Source organism: Neofelis nebulosa, chromosome 14 (assembly GCF_028018385.1).
Source record: "Neofelis nebulosa isolate mNeoNeb1 chromosome 14, mNeoNeb1.pri, whole genome shotgun sequence".
In the NCBI taxonomy this organism is placed as follows: domain Eukaryota; kingdom Metazoa; phylum Chordata; class Mammalia; order Carnivora; family Felidae; genus Neofelis; species Neofelis nebulosa.
In genome coordinates, this window is record NC_080795.1 from 52,478,571 (window position 1) to 52,497,854 (window position 19,284).

General features: G+C 35.5%; 1 protein-coding gene across 5 annotated transcripts in view; it reads right to left on the reverse strand.

Annotated features, from left to right (window-relative positions):
* Window positions 1-4,512: 4,512 nt before the first annotated feature.
* The window catches only part of ANGPT1 (angiopoietin 1), a 243,604-nt gene continuing 228,832 nt past the window's right edge, over window positions 4,513-19,284 (reverse strand). For all 5 annotated transcript variants that reach the window (XM_058698836.1, XM_058698837.1, XM_058698834.1 and 2 more), the window contains 2 exons: window positions 18,919-19,049; window positions 4,513-7,146 (listed from right to left, as the gene is read on the reverse strand). In XM_058698836.1, the coding sequence (XP_058554819.1) occupies window positions 6,986-7,146; window positions 18,919-19,049 (292 nt within the window). In that variant the 3' untranslated portion in view covers window positions 4,513-6,985. The remainder of the gene's footprint in view (window positions 7,147-18,918; window positions 19,050-19,284) is intronic.

Here is a 19,284-nt window from a genome sequence, read left to right on the forward strand (position 1 = left end):
TCAGCTCCTCCTTTAGCTCTTTTTCCTTAGCCTTAAAATTCTTTCACACACCTCTCATCCTAAAAACCATCCCTATCCTTGTCCTTGTCCTTCTAGTTCCCTCCCTATCTCCTTCCATTTTCATCCATTTCCTTGGAAGTATTTTCTAAACCAAAGCTTCTCAAACTTTAATATCCATAAATCACTTGAGGATCTTGTTAAGATGAAGGTTCCAATTCAGTAGTCTGGGATGGGGCCTGAGATCCTGCACCTCAACCTAGTCCCCAATCTGTAATGCTGCTATAGAGAGGTCATTCTACATAGCAAAGGTCTAAACTCTAGTTCCCCTTATGTCTTTATCTACCATTTATTCAGAACCCTCTTACCCTCTGGCTTCTAACCTCTATACCTCTAATGCCCCCCATAAAAAATCACCAATTCTCCCTGGAATGCCAAACCCAATGGACACTTTGCAGTCATAGTACCTCCCACCCTCTTTGGGGAGTTAAGCATCCCTGACTGTTAATGCAATCTACTATGATGTTATTCGCTCCTGGTTTCTCTTTTGTCTAACCACAATTTCTCATCTTCTTTTTGAATTCTCCCTGTTTACCTGTTTTTTAAAATGTTTATGTTCCATCCAGTTTATATTTTACTGTATACTCTCTTGAAACAATCTCATCTAGTAATTTTAATTTCTGCCTGGATACTATAGAGTCCCAAATCTTCCCTTTCGGTCCTGATCGAGCTCAGACTCATGTATCCAATTGCAAAACTTGAATCATTAGCATCTCAAGTTCAACATGTAAAATTAACTCATTAGCTACTCTTCAAAACCTGTGATTCCTCTTTTGGACATCTGTACCACCTTCTATTTAATTAATCAGGACAAAGATATGAAATGACCTTCATCTCTTCCCCACCTTCCATCCAATCATTACATTTTTTGGATTTTTTTTCCTTAGTATCTCTCAAAATCCAACTTCTTCAGTCCATTCCTACTGCCACTGCTGTATAGATCAGGTCTTTCTTCTTAACAGGCTTATAGAATAGCATCTTCACTGACTCAAACTTCTCTGGTCTTACTCCCTTTCAATTCCTACTAATTGCGGCACATTTAGTCTTCCTAAAGTGTGTAAAACCCTGCACTGTCTCCCTTTAACAAGAAAATAAAGCCTAAGCTTAAGAACATGACTTAAAGTCCTTCCTTATCTGGCCCTATCTCCAGCCTCATCTCCTGCTTACCCTTCCCTCAAAGAAACTTTATAGTCCATTCATACTGAACCACTTGGAGTTCCCCATAACTCCGTGCTTTCTGACATTTTTATGCCTTTGTAGTTCCTCTGTCTCTCTGTAAACTCCCAATAAACTTTCAAAATAAAGCTCAGATGCCATCTTTTGTGAAATCGATTATGTGAATTCAGAGAGGCCTACATGTTTCTTTTAATTTTAAAAACATGTATATATAAAATTTACTATTGAGTTATAGTTACTCATTTTTGTCTTTACACACTAATCATTATTATACACAGCTATCCCACAACACAACCTTTAGTGGACTTAATCACTCCTGTCTCAGACTTCTTTTTGTAGCTTAATCCTATTAATTAAAATTTTTCTGCCTAATGCTTCATCTGGATGCTAGTAATGATCCAGTATATTTGTTAAATATAGTTCCCATTCTACCATTAAATTACTGCTATAAAATAATTTCCCAAAGGAAGAGCTTATATAAGTATAATCCAGCATCTCATTATGACTTATGGTTGTACCTTTCCTAATGGAAATATATTTAAGTTAATTTAGAACCTTAATAATGTCTTCTCTAACCTTTTATACCACTGTTTTAATGCTTACACATTGTATTACAATGCATACAAATGAATATTCCTTGATTATAATTTCTTTTAAATCCATTTTTAACTTAAAATGTTTTAGTACCCCCCCTCACTTTTCTTTTGTTTGATTCTGGTTCCTTACAGCATATCTGGGAAGCCAATGTGTATTTACTAAAAAAAAAAAAAAAAAAAGAATGTATATAAGAGAAACTTAGGGTAGTTGTAGTTCTGTGGCAAAATTAGCTGATAGTGGTACCTTTCTGCTTCCCACCATCACATCATGAACACCAATTCCCCATGGAGGCCAAGATAGATTGGATGGATGGTCAGGAGGCACACTGGTCTGATGAGTGGATGAAGTAGGAGCTTGCCTGTAAAAGAGGATAGCAGGAGTCATTCTGCCCTCCACGAAAATAAGATAAAATAAACTATACTTTCACATTTCTCATCAAAATGAGAGTTAATATGGCAGAGTTTGCAATTGTTTATCCTTGGTTAAAAGGCAAAGCCCTGGGAGTTATTAAACCTTAACCATTATCTGCTATTTCAGGTGAGTCTGTTGGTTTCTTTTTTGAAAGAATGCAAGAGATGTAACGACTTGTTTAACGTCAATATTTCCTAGGAATTTTTTCATTATGTTTACCTTTATTTGTATGTTCAATTTTAATTTTAACCTCAATGGCTGATATCAAGTAAGAAATCAATACAGTAATGATCAGAAGGATTCATAAGAATGTACTGACCTTGAGTTAGACAAGACAATGCTTATTCGAGGAGCAAAATCCCAAAGGTTAAATCCATATATCTAAATTCAAAATTGTCTTACGTTAAAATAACAATAGCAAATGTGTAATAAAGGTGAATAATTACTATTCAATAGCACATTTCTTATATTTACATAATTTAAAGTTAAAAGAAACACATAGACCTCTTTCAATCTACACAATAAAAATGCTCCAGCAAAGTTGGTAATGAAATAAATTTCTGAGCTGACTAAAATTATAAATTATAAATTTGGACATCTTTTATTTTCTGGAAGAAAATGAGCTAAGTTTAAAGTCTGCAAATGGCTTAAGATCTTAAATGGCTTAAGATAGTGGTCAAATCTACAGGTATTGGATTTTGTATAGATAGAAGGGATTTCTTCATCTTTCAGAGCAATTCAGTTCCATTGAACAAATAACAAGAGTCTAACAGGTACTGTGGGGAATTAAAAAAGTGAGTAGGAGACAGCTTCTTATAAAACAGTAGAAAAGAGAAAACAAAGCTCAAGCAAAATGTGTTAAAAGCTTTGTGAGTGGAGAGAGGGTGATGATTATTAGAAGACATCAGAAAAAGTATCAGGAAGGAACTACAATTTTGATGCACCATGGAGGACTGTTAGAGCATTTGCCCATCTGAAGGAAGAGAACATAATTTGGGGGAGTGGTTCTGAAACCTTAGGATTCACAAAAATCTTGTGTGTGTGTCGAGAGGTTGGTTGTTATTTCATTCTGTATTAGTTAGTTATGGCTACAATGATGTTTAATAAAACACCCCAAAATGTAGTGGCTTAAAACAACCATCCATTAATGTCTCTTATGATTATTCTGGGCAGTTCCCGCTCATCTGAGCCGGGTTCAGTTGATCTCAGCTGAGATCCCTCACGTATCTGGTGTCATGTGGCAGGTCAGGTGGGGGCTGTTGGGACTAGGGGCAGAGGTCTCAGCTGGTAAACTTGCTTCCTGTGATCTCCAAATTTCCTTTAAGTTACTTGGGGCTTTTTCACCTTGAGAAGTAGGCTGAAGCGGAATGACTCTTGAGACCTTTGCTCAAAAGTGACATATAGGCACTTCTGCATTCTATGGGCTAGTGCAAGTCTCAAGCCAGCCATTTAGGAAGTAGACTCCACCTTTTTATCGGATGAACTGCAAAGTCACATTGTAAGGGCAGGAGTAGAGAAAGGGGAATGGTAGTGGTCATATTTGTAATTAGTCTACCACAGAGGCTTCTTCATTTTGATTGAAATATGGAGTAGGTGGAGTGAAGTTATCTGGAGATGTAGGCTGGGGTTAACCTGACATTTATTTCAAATTTAGGCAGTAGTGAGGAAACACTGAAGGGTTTTGGGCTGGGGAGAAACTTTCAGAAGTCTGGCTCTAAGAATAAGCTTATGTGGATATGGGTAAATAGAAGCAGAAAATGGGAGAAAGGATATGTTTTTCAATCATGTAGATGGAAGTTAATAAATGTTCAAATCAGTGTGGTGTTAGTGGGTGCAGGATCAAGGGGCAAAGTAAGAAACTTCCTTCTAAGGACTGACCTTATAAGACCACTGATAGGATTACAGGCATGATGGGCTGGTAGCACCTCCTTATGCTTTCCCTTTTATTCCATTCTCAAATATTCAACACATCTCCCATTATTCCAGTTCAGAGCTCCCAGAATTTATTGTCAATTGTTATATGATAATATGGCATTCATAACTGGTAGAACATACAACCATACAGAGATGTGGGACTGAGACCCATTGCTTTGATCTAACATTCTAATGGAGCTAAGCTTTCTTATCACATCCCAGACTGGAAGTTTTTCAGAGATTGAGGGATTAGTTAATTTAGTAGGTTTTTTTTTTTTTTTTCCTCCCAGTGATTCCATACTTCTACAGATCTCTAATTTTAAAATTTGTAAAACATTTATTGAAAATGAGATGAGGTTGCATGAATACATTTTCAGTTTTATTTAAAATCAAATAAATCTGTGACTGATGTGAGAAAAATGGTCTAGAAACCACATAAAGTTTAATGAGATAAAAACATAAAGACAAGATCCTAATACCTAATTATCTTATCTTGAAATAATTAAATGTAAAGGATACACATATTAAATAGTTGCACAGCTGTAAGCATTACACAGTACACATAATGAAGTCATAAAACATTTTATACTGCTTTATTATAAATAATTGGAAACAATATTTCATTTTTTCAAACCCAGATAACAAAACAGTAAATATCATGCTTTCTTTTTTTTTTCATTATTTCATTTTATTTTTGTAATATGAGTTGGGAAATAGTATTTATCAAAAGACTGGTAACAAAAATCTGTAGGAACACAAAAGAACAAAACACTCACTTTCATTCACTTAAATGAAAACAATCAAGAAGGACTTTAGAGGGAGAGGCTGAACAGTGCTATGAAGGAGTCACCAAGAACTGAACAACTGCATAATATGGGAGAATGTCACTTGTGAGGCAAAATGGGGTTGTTACAGATGCATAAAAATGAAGACTTGATGGCAAATTTAGAAAATATTTTCCTAAAAATGGAATAGCTTTATTCTCTCAAATAGAGGAAATCTACATTGTTGCCTTGAACAAACTTATTTTTCTAAGAAAGGACACTTAATATGTATTTCAGTTTTCTTACCTCATAATAACTCACATTTTGATAAAAATGCTTCACTACTGTAACCCTGAACACTTAGAGGCAGTGTTTATTTTTGATAAAATACTGTAGTAAATTCAAATTGCCACAAAAACTTGTGCCCCCAAATTCACTTAAGATAGATTATCCCATAGGAATATTTTCATTGAGAGAATTATAGTAGCTAGAAGTCACAATTTTTTAGATAACTGATTAATTTTCTCTTTTGGGGTGTTTTCCTTATGTTTAATACAGAATTTTGACAATTTTCTCCACTAAATAATTTTCTAAAAATCAGAAGTTGCTTATGAAGACAGAGGCTGAGAGAGAAAAACGTGAAGAAATAATGTAAAATAGTATAGTAGATTTCTTTCAAAACTTGTGTTTGTTTGCTTCAATGAAGGACAATCTTGCATATTCCAGATTAAACAGCTATTAGGTTTACCATGGATATAAACATGCTACGTACAATGGTATTTATAATTCTTCTTTTATTTTTATAGACTTCAAAGTGTATCTCTCCTAGAAACTGGAACAGGGTGAATCTGGAAAACATGCTTCACTTAATTAGCAAAAATTAAATTAGCATGAAATAACAGAATGAGGAATTGAAATGGTGATTTTAAAAATAATGAAGTTACACTTAAGTGCACACATGCAAGAAGATATTGTAAAATGAACTGTTCCAGTTTATTTGGTTTTACTCCAACTGAATACACTCTAAAATACTGGTTTCATGTATAATATCAAAGGAAATATTAAATGCATGTATATTATTTTAAGAGCTTGATGGTATATTTCACATTCTTTAAATTTTACTCACGCTATAAATATATTTATATGTCACTCAGTTTTTAAAGTAAATGAAAACTGTAGCATGGGGGGTAATTTTTTGCTTTATATGTCCATACTTGGTCATGTCTATTTCTTTTCTGAAAACTGTATCAAAAAATCAGAGTAAATGGAGCATGTTTCTAACTCACACTATTCTTCTTCATGCACTACAAGTCATTATGGTTTACCAAAATGGAATTTACATTTGAAGATGGGTTAACTGAAATCAACTAGTAAGTATGACTTAAGAGTTAGGCTTCTGAAATCCATTAACATTTAACCAACTTAGAGGGCAATGCTATTATTCTTAAACTTTTATCAAAATTGTGCAAAAGTATAAACTGATTTTTAGTAGGTTTGCATAGAAATAACACCATTTCACTTGTGTGATACATCTTTTCCAAAGGATTACGGCAGGCCTGTTTGTATTTTTCATGTATATTCTTTCTTTGTTGTTGTTCATTTCCCTCCTTCTCCCTTCTCCTCCTCTTCCTATACCTTCTCTCCTTCTTCTTCTCCTTCTCCTTCTTCCCCTTCCTCCTCCTCCTCCTCCTCCTCTTCTTCTTCTTTTTCTTCAGTTTTTATATGAAATTAACCGTATTTATAATCTGGCTACCATAGTTCTAAAATAAGATCCAGTAGTAGTCTGAAGCACAGTGAACTGAGCAGTTTCTTCCCTTTTTAAAACATGATGGTGAGTGGCATTCCCCACAGTCAAGACTTATGAACACGATTAATCCCATCTAGAGACTTTTGTGAACTCTAAAGGCTCCAAGTCCACAGTCAAGAACCTTGGTGACTTCACATAAATGCCACTTGTGGCTGGAAGGGAGACAATATTGTTTGCTTCAGAAGTTTTCAAGCAGTTTCTTATCTGGTAGCTTCAGATTTTTTTTGTTGCTTTTATGACTGCTTTCGACATTATGCCTTCAAAAATCCAAAGGTCGAATCATCATAGTTGTGGAACGTAAGGAGTAACTGGGCCCTTTGAAGTAGTGCCACTTTATCCCATTCAGTTTTCCATGGTTTTGTCCAGCAGTATAGAACATTCCATTTAGATTGGATGGGCCACAAGCATCAAACCACCAGCCTGAAAAATTAGTTAATAATGAAAGAGAAAAGAAGGAGAAGAAACAATTATAAGTAAATTGAACATCTGGAAATTAGTGGAATTAACCAAGGTGGAATTCATTTATACTTTTTATGACAATTTGCAAATACGAGGCATTCAACAAAAAGCTTCTGGGTAAGTGCAACTGTTTTAAGCGACATCCAATTTAGGCAATGTATGAGTAGAGAGGAAAGCTTCCATGGAAACCAAGCTTCAGGGTCACTCCGTTGGGACTCATTTCCCATTGTAATGATGGGAAACTTCTGGGATTCAAGATAAGATCTATTTCAGACCTAGATTTATATGTAGGGCAAGTAAAATGCAGATACCCTTAGTCATTCCATGTTAAGCTTGTTATTAGGACTAGAACAATAATTAGCGAGGAAGTTCAGAAGCTTTGACAACTGATATCTACATAGAGTGAAAGAAATGTTCTCCATCTACTTCATATTTTTGCCAACAACTGGCCCTCAGCTGCTTCTGAAACTAATTGGATACTGGGCAATGACTATGATGCACAAATTGAATTTGAATTACTATGTTCTCCCTATATTTTACAGCTATATGGGAAGTGTTCATCAATAGTAGCCATACAGTGTCTATACAGCAGTATTTTTTTTTTCTGTGATTGTTCAAGCTCTTTCAAAACTTATTAAAAAGAAAAACAACTTGATGAGCAACATGGAGATCCTATGCTTGTATAGTTCTCTGTAAGGGTAACTTAGTAATTTATTTTTTTAATGAATTAAGTTCTTAGATTTTTAGATAAAACATAGTACTTCTTCTCTGTCTCCTGAAGTAACACTACTGAAATCTTTAGGGAGAGATCTATGCCAGAGACATTCTGGCATATTTTTATTTGGATACAGCTGACCTCCCTTTGATTACAGAGTTATACCTAAGGGACTAATAGCTAAAGAAAGAGAAAGCTGTACAACTGATGTTTAACTGATGTTAACTTGTGTATAACACAAGCATCATTTTGCAGAAACTTTAGAAAAAGTTAAATGGAGAAAAGCTTGTTCTCATTTTTCAATTTTGGAAGACGAATACAGCAAGGTTGTGTTTATAAAGTCATACTAGAGACATAGCAAGCTGTATTAATCACAGCGCATATTAGAGAAGAATAAGGTATGTCTTGAATTTGGAAAGACTGTATTCAATGCTATTTTTCCAACTGTATGCAGACAACATAGATGTTAACGCAGTCAAAACATGAGAAACGAGAAAGTTCTTGTTTGGCAAGGAAGGAAGAACTGTAAAATTCCACATTTTTTTCTTAAGATTAATTCCTTTAAATTTTTTTGATAAATACAACTAGTAAAAATGTGTTATTTGTGTTACAAAAAGCATTCTAATATTAGGGAATGCATTGACCCTAAAGACTCTCAAAACACCAAATGAAACCCAACTTGATTGCTCCAGTGTTTCGACTTTCTCCTCCTTTTCTCTGACTTTCTTGATGCACTCTTCCATCATGTTAATGATCCTTTCATAGTGTTTCAAATATCCACCATGGTCTCTGAAGGAAAGGCAGCTACTCTATTATTAGGAACTTCTATGAATCATAGAATGATCCTCCAAGTTACATTAGGTACTCGAGGTAAAAGTATGTATTTTTGTTTGGTTTAGAGAAAGTCACAAGAGTTCTGGACAACTGTGGGAAGGCAGAAGTCTGTTTCCAACAGCAGCCTGGCAATAAAGGGCACAGGCTGAAGGGTAGATTCATTAGGAAATTTTGGACGAGTTTAGCAAAGACACAAGAAACAGTAGGGGCACGTGAGAGAATCAGACAAATTGATCTTCTATATTTTTTCTGATGAGTAAAGGAGGGTAATGTTTGTGGTAAGGGGAATGGCATTTTGGATATCTTGAAAGAAGACCATATGGCTGGGTCATAGTTAACATGAGAAAATAGCAGCCTCAAGCTGAGAAGGTCAGAAGATCAAATCACAGTCTTTTATCCAATATCCTAAGGACAATGTAAAGGCATGGTCTATTTACAGGCCTACCTCATGTACTTAGCACCGTACCTAACAGTTTGCTTAACAAATGACTGGGGGAGTGACTATAAGCTTACTGACAGATTGGCTGTTTTTGACTATTTCTCCTTACAAATTTTCAGAGTCTGAAGTAGTTTAGTTTACTAAAAAGTTATATTTGATAGACACCACAATACATAACATCCACGCCTACTGTGTTCGTTCATTCATTCTTTATTTATTCCTTCAATATGTAATTATTGTGACTACTGTTAACACAATACTCAACAAGACAGAAGTGGTCCCTCCCTTCATGGAACTTACTTCTCATGTGAGGAACAGACAAAAAGCAAGCGAATAAGTAAAATACTTACGATACTTCATGATTTAAAAAAAGAGAAAGAAAAGAATCAAGGAGCTATGAAGGAGAATAAAAGGAGACCTACTTGACTTTTCACATTCACAGAACAAGCTGGTATTTAATGAGATCTGAAGGATGAGAGGGAGGCAGCCATGTGAAGATGTGCAAAGACTCTTTCAAGCTGAGTATAGCACATGCCAATGTTCTGAGGAAGAAAGAGAGCTTGACATGGTTAGAAACTAAAAGAACATCAGTGTAGCTTGTTCACTAGAACATAGTGAACACGGGGGAAACTCTCAAGAAATAAAGGTAAAGAAACAGGCAGTCTTGGTGGAAAGTTGAACAACGTTCATGGAAAACTTTAGAGTTTATCCAGTCTACTTGTCCATCATCAGATGAATAAGGAAAACATTCTCTCGAAATAGGAACCAATATTTAACCAAGGGAACCAGATCTATCAGGCTGAATGTTTAATCAAATATTATTGAGAACCTTCATTCTGTAACTATGGTCTGCCAAAGTCATCCTGAGCATATGTGGCAGAATGATGAAGGGGAAAAAAATGATTTTAAAATCAAGTCAACAAATATTAACCAACAGAAAGATATAGAGGTCAGGGTTGAATAAAACAGAAATCCTGTCTTCAAAGACTGCACAGTTTTGTTCATGGGAGAGACAATAAACTGCTTAACAATGAGGTGAGGGTTGTTAAACAGAGAAGAAGGAAATCTACGGATACAGAGGCAGAACGTCCTGTCAGTGGGTCCACAAAGTTGACTTATTTACCACCTGAGCTGTGTCCTGAGAATGAATGTGAATTCACTGAACAGAAAGAAATTCTGAACACAGTGTGTACCCTGAGAGAGTAGGAGAGAGTGTCTGTCAGCAGCCTGGCTTGACTGGACTGCCAGTGGGTAAGGGGTTAGACAACAAAAGCTTAGCAAAATAAACAGGAGAGAGAACACAGAGGTTTTTATTTTATTTTCAGAAATTTTCTTGTGGGCAATGGAAAGCCTATAGTGTACCAGACAAGAAATTAGAACACCCAGACTTTGATGCTGATGGCACCAGTTAATAACCAAGAGATCCTAAGCAGTAATAATAATGATATTTGCTATTTATAAAATAGTTAATATACATTAGGGACTATGCTATAGCATTTATATGCATTCTCTTATTTCATCCTTCAAACAACCTGAGTTGATGTGGCAAGTACTGTAATAAAGACACTGATGCCTAGCAGTAAGGAGATGGTTCCAAGGTCATGGTCACTTAGTTCCTCATTCATAAGATGTGGTTTATAATGTCTGGCCAACCGTTTTCCCAGCATAGTCGTATGGCCCAAATAAGATGACACATTGACTATTCGGCCCTGTAAAATCCTAAATAAGTGCTTAGTGTAAGTTATGTGGAAAGGAAGATGGAAGGTTTAGGGTAGGAACACAAAGGATTACATCTTGTGGGGCAGGCACCATAATGATTTAATAATAAAGACCAGGTCATCAGTGCCAACATATCTCCTTATTTGCTTGGTAGGGTCTCTTAGAGAAATATGCAATAATTTGGACCCAAATGAGTAAGTTGTGCAACGTTTGCATTGTAAAAACAATGGCATTTAAGTAACTAACATGATTTGAACAATTGTTTTCAGTGATTTCTTTTGACATCATGTTGAAACCAAAGACCTTAATGTATTTGACGCTTTATCTTAAGACCAGTGGGCCATGCACATAATGGACTATCGCAGAGCAGTTGATGATAATAAAGATGACGAATTAAGATGGCACGACACAAAAAGAAAGGGTGATTATTTCTCATGACAATTTTTTTTTTTTCAACGTTTTTTTTTTTTTTTTTTTTATTTATTTTTGGGACAGAGAGAGACAGAGCATGAACGGGGGAGGGGCAGAGAGAGAGGGAGACACAGAATCGGAAACAGGCTCCAGGCTCCGGGCCATCAGGCCAGAGCCTGACGCGGGGCTCGAACTCACGGACCGCGAGATCGTGACCTGGCTGAAGTCGGACGCTTAACCGACTGCGCCACCCAGGCGCCCCTCTCATGACAATTTTTGTTGCAGTGTCCTTTATAAGATATTCTGAACTACAAGGAAACAAAAATAGCTATTTGTGTGCAAGTAAGTATTCCATTTCCTCTGACACATGCAGTAAAACAACAAAGGAATTTCTACTTTCTACTTTTCTTTGAAAAAATTGAACATGGCCAGCTCTTTTAAACATAAATCCTGAAAAGACAAGGTTTTAAAGCATGATTATAGAAAACAGGCAAAAGTATAGTGGAGTCCTTGTTACCCATATGTACTCCTTGACATTCATAGATAATCCTGTGTGCTCATGGGTAACCAGTACCTATGTAAATTTGCATGGAATGAAGGTGTTCTTTGTGAACATATAGAGAGTACGCCTGGGTTTGCAGTTCCTCTCTGATAAGATACCAAGTAGCTGGATAATATTATATGTGCTTTACAATCTTGGGGAAATATTAACTCTGTGTGCCTAGGAATAACAAATGTGCCAATATGCTAAAGAAGTTAATCTAGGAAAGACACTTTAAACTTAAAAGAATGCAGTGATGCAAGCAAAGGACAGAAGAAACCAGCAGTGTCCATCTGCTGTTGGGACAACTGATAAAATGTCTCAAATGTTTTAAGATTGGCAACTGCTGGCTTGTACGTTGCCAAGCATTTTTCTTTATAACCTGTAACCTCATGTATATTTTAATAAGAAATCTGAGATGCATGTTTCTAATTCATTTACACTTAACTCATTAAAATTTAGCTTTGTCCTAACTATGCCTGGCTCTCCGGCCTTTAAAAATCATTCCAGTCTTTTATCTTTGAAGCAGAAAACTCACATTTTATCACCAATAAATAAAACGTTGCCCAGAAAGTAGGAATTTGATTCTAAACTTTGTACTCAGGAAGTCCAAATTTATTTGAAAATCAGGAAACCTAACTCTCAAATTCTTCTGATCCTAAACAAAATGTCTCTCAACACTTCCTTTCTAAGGTAAAAAGTACAACAAACTGTAAAGATATATCTGTTCTTATGGATTTCTTTCATTCATTTTCAATGCATACATTCTAGTCAGCAATGCACAACAGAACTTGCACAGAACATAAGAGTTCCTCTCTTGCTAACTAAGAATGAGGCTGCACAAAACTGATGGTGCCATTTTTCATTATGAAAATCACTTACTGAGTTCACGTGCACAAACTTGGCCTTATCCATAGGTAGCCTCAAGGAGTAGCACGCGGGAGGCAAAGGACCTTTCCTAGATGTCTGCGTTCTCTCTGTCACCTCATACTATATCCCTCTCAGGCCAAGGACTTGGCTTTTTTTCCCTTTCTCTTCTTTTTGTTCCAAAGATGAAAAGTTGTTGATCCTGGACAGTGATCTTGAATTCACTTAAAACCTTTAGGTAGTCTCTTACTGTCTCTTCCCTCCCTTGCACTTCATTTCACTTTTAAGGTTTAAATGAGGAAATCCTTGCTAACGCGCTGCAAACAGTAAAATAGAGAGATACCTGTTGCCTTTGAATGCCACTCATTTTAACAGAGGCCAGAGAAGGAGCAGATAAAGTGATGGCTTATCTGGAGGTTGTGTTCAAATCTTACCCTTAGTGCTGATTCTGTGACCTTTGGTAAATTATCTAATGTTTCTGTATCTCACTTCTTGCCAAAAGCATTACTGTGGTGCTGATTTAAAAGGGTTTTTAGAAGTGTCATGTAAGTTATTAAATATAAACCATTTAAGATAATGCAAAAATGCCTGTTCATATGAGTGCAGTAATATTTGCTGTATTATTATGAGAGTAAAATAACACAAAAGTAAGCGTTTGATGATTTCTCATGCATTGTCAATTATTAACCTTCGGTGGCAGACTTGTACTATGGGACTATCAGTTCTGGTTCACTTTTTTTTTTTTTTTCCCAAATTTACCATTTGAAAGACATTTTCTGATATTCTCTGCTTTTCTTTCCCAATAAGCAAAAATTTCCTTCAGAAAATAGGAATATAAATTTGTACTTAGAAATGTTCATATTTACTTGGAAGACAGGAATCTAATAAATTTTTCCAGTTCTCGAGCTTAGTCTTCTGGGGTTTAGTTATTCTTAAAATTTAGTCCCAATTCTCATATCTTCTATTCATCAAATTGTTTCACGAGTGTGCCTGCAAATACATATGCATACTTCTGTATTTTAAACCTCAGTTCAAGCAACAGTCACATTCAGATTCACACTGATTTACTTTTATGCCTTCTCACTGGGATCATTTGTGACTTTGTAATGCCCTTTCAGAGCCTGTGATAAAGTATTAATTCACTCGACCGATATTTATTGAGCACATACTATGTGCCAGGCACTGTGCTAGGCACTCAGTATATAGTAGTAGTCAGCACAGAGTCTCTGCAACACACATTTTGTGGAACATTTTGTGTACTGGATATGTGCAAATGAGAAATTGCTTTGAAATAAAGTAATGCAATGTAGATTTCTGTGGTCAACCTTAAATTATCCATATGGATCTTTTCCCTCAAAATTTTTGCCTTAAAACCTAGGGAATGCCAGTTATCTGGCAATGCTTAGCACATCCTTCCTGGATTATTAAAAACTCTAAGATGATTATATTTTCCCAAAGATCTTGTCACTTAGCGTCATTTGCCAGTTGGAGAAGCTGCTAATTTCTTTCATTTTCTTTGTCCTCAAGATTATATAGCAGGCAATATCAACTCTTTCTGCAAGCATTTATCAACTCTGCTGTTAGCATCTGGGAAGTTGTAGGGTGTACTAAGAAATTTATGTGTATGGCTTTATCCTGTCTTTTAAGGGCTGAACTGAGAAATATCCTTTGTTAGCTTTAGCAAAGTCTTGTCTGTCGTCTGACATAGTTTATGCGTGGGAAAAGAGATCAGAGTTTCTACCACAACAGATTCTTTCTGTAGAAGGTTAGGTCACATTTTTACATAGTTTTTATATTATACACTAAATGTGGAAACTGTGTTGAAAGAAAAGTAAGGTAAGGAACAGAATGTAAAACAATACCATGTTTTGTTTTGTCAGCAACCTTTAGTAACTGTAGTTTCTAATAGTCTTTTAGAAAGACTATTTGAAGAATGCTAATTTAGTACTAAAGACCCCGTTTTCTTGAAATGTAATATTCGCTTTGAATGTGACAATCTAAGTTGTTCCTTTTCAGAATTTTGGAGTCAGAAGATTTTTACATATTTGTTTTTATATACAATAAATCCCTATAAAACAAAAGCATGCATTGAATGAGATTACATTTTCATTTTCTTAATGTTAAATAGTAGATAAAACTGTTAAGTTTAAAAGAAACTGATTCCTTTCTTTGGGCTCAGGAAGGCACAAAACGAACTGTCCTACAGGACTGAAAATATTGCCTACAATCATCTCTTAACTTGGTCCCTCCCAATACTGAAGTATATAGATTTTTCACAATATCCTACATATAGGAGGAAACCTAAGGAGAAAACTTACAAATTTTCCTAAGGTCAGTTGCATCATAGAACAAAGACATTTCTGGCTTATAAATCTGGGCTGATAAATCACCTTTATTTAACTATTAATTAAAAGGGCAGTTGCACAGAAGCAACTGTATGGGGCAATTTTGACCTTGAAATATATATTCTGGTCCCAGAAGAAATCTGTAACAAAACATGAAAAATTTTCAACATTTACATTGGATGGAAAAATTGCTGGCTTTCTGGTAAGGTAGAAACAAGTACATATACTTCTGGGAAAGGAGGTATAAAGCACTGTGGTATCTATTTCTATTGATGTAAATGTACTTTCTCAGCCCATTACACCTCCTTTCCACTCTACACTATACTACGAATCACAACCCATGCACTGAAAAATAATATCACATGGTTTTCCTTACATTAGCCACAGTGAGTACATGGAATAATAGAATCACAGAACCAGAAGAAAGTAGAGACTTTCTTGTCTAGACCCTCAACTGCAGGAACATGCATAAGTAAGCTCTTTTAGATAAAATAGCTTTATATTCTCTTCCTGAAGATGTCCACCACTAGAAATGAACAATCCTCCTTGGCAGCATTTGATCCCTGGACACTCCATCTAAAGTTACTTCCCCTTTCTCCAACAACTCCATCACGTTATATTTTGCCTCCGAAACTGGTTATGGTTTGAAATTGTTATTTATTGGTTACTCTTTTGTTGATGGTCTCCCTCAATAGATGCAAGTTCTATTCTGTCTTGCTCATTTCTCTAAGAGTAGTTGATCTGTAATAGTTACTTGTTAAAAATATGTTAAATTGATAGAAGAAAGTTAAGAAGTTAGGATATTGGGAAAGAATAAAGAAAGATCAAAATGTTCTACTTTATGCCTAACTGAAATACCTTCTGCTTTCAATTAAGCTCATCTCTTGTTGTTCAATCTCTGTCATATAAAGGTGGCAACAATACCACATTTGCCAACCCAAATCCCTGCATGTATTTGCACAAAACTATTTAGGACAGTTACTGGGCGATAAATCTTACTCTACCCTTAATTTCTTTCAGAAGAAAAAAGGAAAAATTTTGTAAATAAACAAGATGAAATAAAACTTTAATTGATGGTGACAGAAAACTATGAATTATTAGCTTCAAAGACTATAAAATCTTATTGCTTAAAGGAAACTATTTAAAATAGGCAGCAAGTTCAAATACAAATTAAAAAAGAAAGGAAAAACCATTAGATGAAGAAAATGGTTCTAAGGGAAACTATGACAGAATAAATACTGGTAGTGGGGAGTAGCTAAGTAGGACCTAACGTTCCAGGCAATACTCAAGTTACCTGGACTGTCATTGACATTCATCCTTATGCTCTCCAGTTCTTAGCCATCGAAATTCCACATTTTAGCTTTGCAGAGTGAATAGGTTTGCAAGGCCTGGATTCTTTCAAAAGGATATTTGATAGGGTAATGGCGTTTATTACAAAAACACATTTAGTTAGACTATTCCAGCCCAAGCAATAAGTGGAAATTTTCTCTCCCCAACATATATGTTTATTGGTGAGTAAGAAGCAGGTCCAGGAATGATTATGGATGAAAGAACATGACAAAGTTCAATCATTTGAAGCAGAAATAAAATCATAAATCTGAGCAATGAAATTTTCTCACCAACAACCAAGAGGTGCATTTTCCTCTTTGCTTAGCTCTATATTTCTCATTATTATGACAGAAATATGAACATATTGGAATGCTCTTCTAAGGCAACATTTGAAATATTTTACTGTTGTTCTTTCAGGCATTGCATTTATTTGGTAAGAAAAGCTATCTGTAAAAATAGACATGGAGAAAATGAAGCACATTTCAATATTAAAATGAACAGCAAACTAGACAATCAAAGTCCTTTTGTCTCTGTATAAAGTTGTTGACAATTCCATTTATGGGATCAGGGAAGTAATGAAAAATTTTTTTTCTTTCAGGAAAACAGTTTAAAACCTAACCTGTGGGTACCAATCTAAATTTTAACAACTGTTTTGGGGAGGGGGTCATAAAGTTACATATAGAGGACTTTTACCTATTTGATGAGGTTGCAAATGATGCCAGAATAGCATTTTAAAGTTTAAGGAGGAGGATATGATAGAAGAAGAATCATAACAGGTTGGCTTTGATAATACTAGAGTTGGTCCCATGTTGAAATGATGTTAATGTAAGTGTGGTGGAGGGGGGTCAATGGGATGTGATTTGGTGGTGGTAATAATGGAGGACGTGGGGATGGGAGGAAGGTGGAAAGATTTCTGTAAAACCACCCCTCCCTATTCTTCTATGCTCTGTTAACTGATGACAAAGTGTCAACCTAATGATCCATTTCACTGGCTTCAAAATTTGAACATGATTTCAAGGGTTACAAAATGTTCATTTATTCATGTGCCATATTTTTAATTGAGTTCCTGTGTGCCACATCTACTGTGCTGGGTGTTAAATATAAAATGGTAAGCATTAACTTGCTTTTATTTTCCTTATGTACAAAGTGGAGATAGAGTTTGTCTCCCTGCTTATCTCACACAGCTGGTTTGGCATTCAACTAAGGGAGTACAACCTATGCAATAACATATACTAATATATAATAATGGATTTCAAGGGTTTTTTTTTCCTTACTGTCAATGAAAACATGGTTTGTTGTAGATTAACACAGAAGGAGAACCAGGAAAGCTGAGGGTTGGAGTGACTGCTATTCCATCCAGAGAGAGAAAGAACACAAAAACTGTGAGAAGAGAAGCACAGGAAAAAAGTTTTCTTTTACAGTTTTGCTGGGTGCCAACTCCTTCCTTGCCAGAACCTATAGCTTGACTTGAGCTAACTTGCTTGCCATTGGGTTTCAGCCACATGTTTCTCAAACTTCAGCCAGTCATGCATCAACTTCACAGATTTTTGCCATCATCCATTTATAATTTTTATTAATATTTAATTTTTTCTTTAAATCAATAATTTTTTATAGATCAAATATTGTGAATACTTTAAAAATGCATAGATTATATAATTCTTTTAAAGAAGAAAACAGTACCACTTGCTACAATAAAAGGGAGATATAAAACCCAATACAATTAGAACAAGATCACTTTATTCACTTCTAGGTAGGTTCCATTGTCTAACCAAGGCCCTGAGCCTGAGGCCTAAGGGTTTTCTCCTTCTTTGCTCTAAAGATTATTGAATGATTATCGAGTAAGTGTTCAAGAAGTATTATAGATACACTAGCACCAAACTGAGAATTTCTCTTTTGACACAATCAGAAGGCTCAAAGACAATGAGAAGGTTAAAAAAGGATTTATCTTTTTTACTTGGTGATATAGTACTATTTAATGGTATCTCTTATACCAGCTCAAATGTCTTGCAGAAGTCAATACCATACATTGAAAAGCCCTAGTGTTGCTGGTCTGAATTTTATAACTTTAGATCTCAGTACACTTCTTTATTCTTCTTATTCCATTTCAATAGAATGGTCAATGAACTGTACTACATAGTTGCAAAATATTTTGTAAGAAGGTGGTTTTTTTGTTTGTTTTTTGTTGGCTTTCTCCTGTATGCTGAATTCCCAAATTGTTATCCATTCCACTATGGGTATCATTATGATTATTTAGAAGGTAGAATAACTGGCACTTTAAGAAGCTAAAGAATTTTTTCAGAACCAAGCTTAGCATGCCCCCTTTACAGACAATGGGGGAGGAGGCAAACTTATAAATATGCTAGAAATGTCTTGCACGAGAACACATGGTAAATTAGTGGGCAGAACAAAATGATCTCTAGGGACTTGCTCTTAAGTTTCCTGACCAGAAGATCACAGTCCTTTCTCATAGATAAGAAACTTCAAGCCTCAAACCAATGAAACATAACTTAGAGAATGGCCCCATAGGACTTACCTCCTGTTAGCATGAGGGCACATTTGCACATACAGTTGTCATTATCTGCATCTTTAGTGCTGAAATCAGCACCATGTAAGATCAGGCTGCTCTGTTTTCCTGCTGTCCCAGTGTGACCCTTTAAATACAACCTGAAGTTAAGAAAAGGAAAAAGATAAGCTATTCAACAGAATTACAGAACCCATAAGACCAGTTTGTTGAATGTTTGCCTTTTTCATTATTTCCTCCCTTCTTTGCACTCAGCCCTGTAAACAAACTACTGCAAGACCCAATCTAGGAGAAAGAGAAAGAAAGAAAGAAAGAAAGAAAGAAAGAAAGAAAGGAAGGAAGGAAGGAAGGAAGGAAGGAAGGAAGGAAGGAAGAAAG